Below are 4,484 nucleotides of genomic sequence, written 5' to 3' on the forward strand. Positions count from 1 at the left end.
ATTGGTATGTATACCAAAGTTTGAACAGTACGATAAGCTTGTTCCACCCATTATTTAACTCACAAAACATATTAGAAAATTTGCAACACCTTTTATTGAGTGACAAACATGTCACAGAAAAAAAGTGAACTGTATCATATATGCAGAAAGACATAATCATATAAAAACTGGAAAACACACTAAAATTTAACAATTATGCCCCATTTTTCTGATTATTGGTCATTGAAGTTTTTCTTTCTTTTCTTAGTTTTGTTTATTTAGTAATATGTGTCCTTGAAAAATTAAATATAAAAAGCAACCATAGAAAACTAAAACTATAAGAACAATAATCAAATCATAGGTTGAAGAAATAGCCTAAAATGAAAACAATAAAACCCATAAAGGAAAACAATGACGGACTTGAAAATATTTAATACTATATCTCTTTAGGGTTAAAACAAAAGGCAACGAAGCCAACCAAAGAAAATTGCAGAATTTATAATTTAAACAACCTGAGAAAATACTTTCAATAAATACTAATACCTTGGGGACGTTATATATCCTCTCTGAGCTCCGAATTACATCTTTAAAATGAATAAAATAGAGGCAATAACGAGTTTGATGTGAAGATTCAATAAGGTAAGGTATGAAATAAGTTTTGCACAGGTTCAACAAATGGTTGTTACTATTAACCCACAAAGAAATACAATATCCCATAACAATTGTTCCATGTGTCTATTAGCTAAATCAGTTCAAATGAAAGGACAATGAAAATGGTTTTACTCTGTCACATGGCAGACTTAAAAAATAGAACTACTTACTAAGTGCTAGTAAGGATACAATAAATTTTGGCATTTTCATGTATTTCTGATGAGTGAAAATTAATAACAACTTCTTTTTTCAATGTGCCAGAGGAGCCTAAAATCCACATACCACTAACCTAGTAATTCTTTTTAAGGCTAAAAACAGGCAAAGCTTACTGCACAAAAAATAGATAAACCTTATGCACAAAAATGTCCCTAGCACAGCATTTACATTGCTAATGATTAGAAAAACATAAGAATTAAAAAATAAAAGGATGAACACTACCTCAGCTGATGTAAAAAAGAATTTTTAAGCATAATTTTTATATAATTAATTAAAAGATATATAGTCATTAAAGTTATTATGTCTTTCCAAATGTAGTGTCATTTAAAAATAGCCACACTGTGGGCCTATGCATTAATACTGAATAAGTTCTGAATATATGTGTATGGTTATAGTTATTAGAGTTAGAATTACACATATGTGGATCTTGAGAAACTTAACAGAAGACCATGGGGGAAGAGATGGGGGAAAATTACTTACAAACAGAGAGGGAGGGAGGCAAACCACAAAAGACTCTTAAATACAGAGAACAAACTGAGGGCAGATGGAGGGGTGGGGAAAGGGAAAATGGGTTTTGGGCACTGAGGAGGACACTTGTTGGGATGAGCACTGGGTGTTGTATGTAAGCCAATTTGACTAATTATATTTTAAAAAGAGAGTTACATATAAAATCTGGAAGATTCTACATCAAAATGATAACAGTACATTTCTTTGGGTGGTGAGAGTGTGTGTAATTTTCATTTTCTTCCTATCATTTCTCTATGGAATACTTATATAAAAATAAGTAAATATTTTCAACTGAAGTATCAACAATATAGTATCATCTAATAGAGGCAGTCATATCTCTTCTTGAGAGGAGGTGGTTATAATGACCTCACTGAGTAGATGACACCAAGCTGGGCCTTGAAAGATAAATAAAGGGAATCTATTAAAAACTCAAGGAAAGGAGCAGTCATTCCAGGTAAATGAATCACTTAGGGGAAATGTGCCAAGACAAGATGACTGGACGTCAAGAGATTAGAGACAGACAGTTCCCTAAGACTGAAGCACAGATTGTGTGAAAGTGATGTGGAAATTGTTGTTGGGAAGGAAGTCTGAATTTATTCTGTACCACACTGAGGGGCATGATTTTTGAGAAACAACTTTCAAATATCAAAATTTAGGAGGAGTACAGTTCCCTTACTGTTCTCTTAATGCCCATGGTAATTTGAGAAAGCATATGAAAGAATGAAGATTTTATTTAGGTATCCAGCAGGCATGTGGTGAAATGTCTCAGGGTTTGACATAGCTCAAGACAGAAAATTTACTATTTATCTAAATGAGACTTACTATTACATTGTCTGTTCCCAAAGTTGAGTTGAATATTACAGAGTTAGACATGACTACTACAGAGAAACCTGCCCTTTCCCCCAAATAATGAGCTGTAAGTATCTCAGTCAATCCACAGGGACTGCTTTCAGATTGATTCGGGGGGGGGGGGGAGGGGCAAGTCTCACAGTCTCAGGTAAGTTGCTCCAGAGGCCCATAACTCAATGAGCTATGTATGCTGTGACTCATTTCTAGTTCTGTGGTTTGCTGCTGTGAAAGCACATCTCAGGAAGGACCAAAGTTTCTGAAAAACCAGATTCTGCTACCCCATAGTCATTTCTGCTTTGGAAACAACACATAAACTACTTGGTCTCGTATCTGTTTTATTTTGACCCCATAAATAAAAGGATTCAGCATCGGTGGAGCAAGCATGCTGACATTGGCCAACAGAATGTGGACATGTAGTGGGATGTGACGTCCAAAGCGCTGAGTGAGAACCGAGAAGATCCCAGGCCCATAAAAAAGGACAATGACACAGACATGGGAGCCACATGTGTTGAAAGCTTTGTGGCGAGCATCTCGGGAAGGGATACAGTAGACAGCATGGAGTATCAGAGTATAGGAAACAAAAATGAGGACAATGTCTAGGATCACTGTGGACATTAGGACAAAAAATCCATACCAGATGTTTACACGGATATCATCACAGGCATACTTGGCCAAACCAATGTGTTCACAGAATGTATGTGGTAGGATGTTATTTCTGCAAAAAGTGAGTCTCTTCAGAAGAAATATCATGGGGAAAATTGTACAATGTGCTCTCAAGAAAACAGCCACACCAATTTTCCCTATCAGAGAATGAGTGAGTATCATGGTGTACCTCAGTGGGTAACATATTGCAATGTAGCGGTCAAATGCCATAATCAGCAAGATGCCAGACTCAGAAATGAAGGAGGAATGCTGGAAGTAGAGCTGGGCAATGCAACTATTAAGAGAGATCTCCCTATTATTGAACCAAAAAATGGCCAATGCCTTGGGTTCTGTGGTTGTGGCAAAGACAATGTCAACTCCAGCCAGCATGCAGAGGAAAAGATACATAGGTTCATGGAGGCTGCTCTTGGTGAGGATAATATAGATGAGCAGACCATTTCCAAGAAGAGCAAAGACATAGGAGATGAGTAAGGGGATGGAAATCCATATGTGTAGGTCTTCTCGGCCTGGAATGCCCAGCAGATAGAAGACTATATGGTTAACACCAGTGTGATTGAAGCTAGCCATTTCAGAAGCAGGTCAATGTGGACTTTAACTTCACCTAATAAGAGAGAAATACAGATTATATATAAATGTTTTCCTTGAGTTTTCTGGTTAACTATATCTAAACAAATGCCTGTGTTCACCACTGTTTCCTCCTAATACCTTGTTAAGACGTCAGTAAAATAACAGAAACATCAATGCAAAAAATAGAAGAAAAGATAATAACAGAGAAGGGACAACATTTTGAAAGCAGATAGATGACTAGTGACTAAGCAGAGGGGATAAAACTAATAGGTTTGAGTAGAAAACAAGAGCCAAGATAATTTTCACTGCAGAACCCAGATCGTCTCAAGAATTAAGGCATCATGAACTTTTCTAAATAGGGATAAGCATGGGATTTTTAAAGATCATTGGTTGAAAATCTGCATAAAAAGCAGCCAGGCTCTTGGATCCTCTTTCCCAACCTGTCCATTCAGGTACCACTTTCCATATCCAGCAGAATGCTAGAAGTCTGTTCTCTGATGGAGTTAAGGCTGGAGACTCAGCCTAGGCATGGATGGGGTAGGGATAGTATGCTAAAAGCAGAGGATAAAATTAAAGGCTACATACTGAACAAAATGAAACCCCATGAACTTCTATTTATTTATGTCTGGTAGTGCTAGCTTACATTACCCAATGCCCAGGTCTTACAATTCATTTTCGTTTAAGAATGAGGCACCAAAGGGGCAGTTTTCTGGCTCAGATGGAAGAGCATGCGACTCTTGATATTGGGGCCATGAGTTCGAGCCCCACGTTGGGTGTAGAGATTACAATCAATCAATCAATCAATCAATCAATAAACAAACGAACGAACAAACTTAAAAAAAAAAAAAAGAAGAACGAGGCACCAAAAAGTGATTTCAAGGTGCTATGTGCAGGCATGAAACTTATTTAGGGAGAGACTTCCTGCCAAATTACTCCAATCCAGAACTTTACACCAAGGTAAATGAAAAACTTGTAAGCATAAAAAGGTTATTTAGCACCTTCAAAGAACTCAAATACTAACCTCTCATTAAGTCTTCTATAGGAATCTACTG

The 4,484-nt window shown here is 36.8% G+C and overlaps 1 protein-coding gene across 1 annotated transcript; it reads right to left on the reverse strand.

The window, feature by feature from the left end:
• Positions 1 to 2,487: 2,487 nt before the first annotated feature.
• Positions 2,488 to 3,435, reverse strand: LOC109267092 (olfactory receptor 52B4-like). Its single transcript, XM_019449595.2, has one exon. The coding sequence runs from the start codon at positions 3,430 to 3,432 to the stop codon at positions 2,488 to 2,490; it is 945 nt and encodes a 314-aa protein (XP_019305140.2). The 5' UTR covers positions 3,433 to 3,435.
• Between the last annotated feature and the right edge of the window lie 1,049 nt (positions 3,436 to 4,484).

Source organism: Panthera pardus, unplaced genomic scaffold (genome assembly GCF_024362965.1).
Source record: "Panthera pardus isolate Hobbes unplaced genomic scaffold, ASM2436296v1 HiC_scaffold_12, whole genome shotgun sequence".
NCBI lineage: Eukaryota > Metazoa > Chordata > Mammalia > Carnivora > Felidae > Panthera > Panthera pardus.

What these genes read in the sequence shown, in the direction of transcription:
- LOC109267092 (XM_019449595.2), bottom strand. Translation starts at nt 3,432, where the DNA reads ATGGCTAGCTTCAATCACACTGGTGTTAACCATATAGTCTTCTATCTG.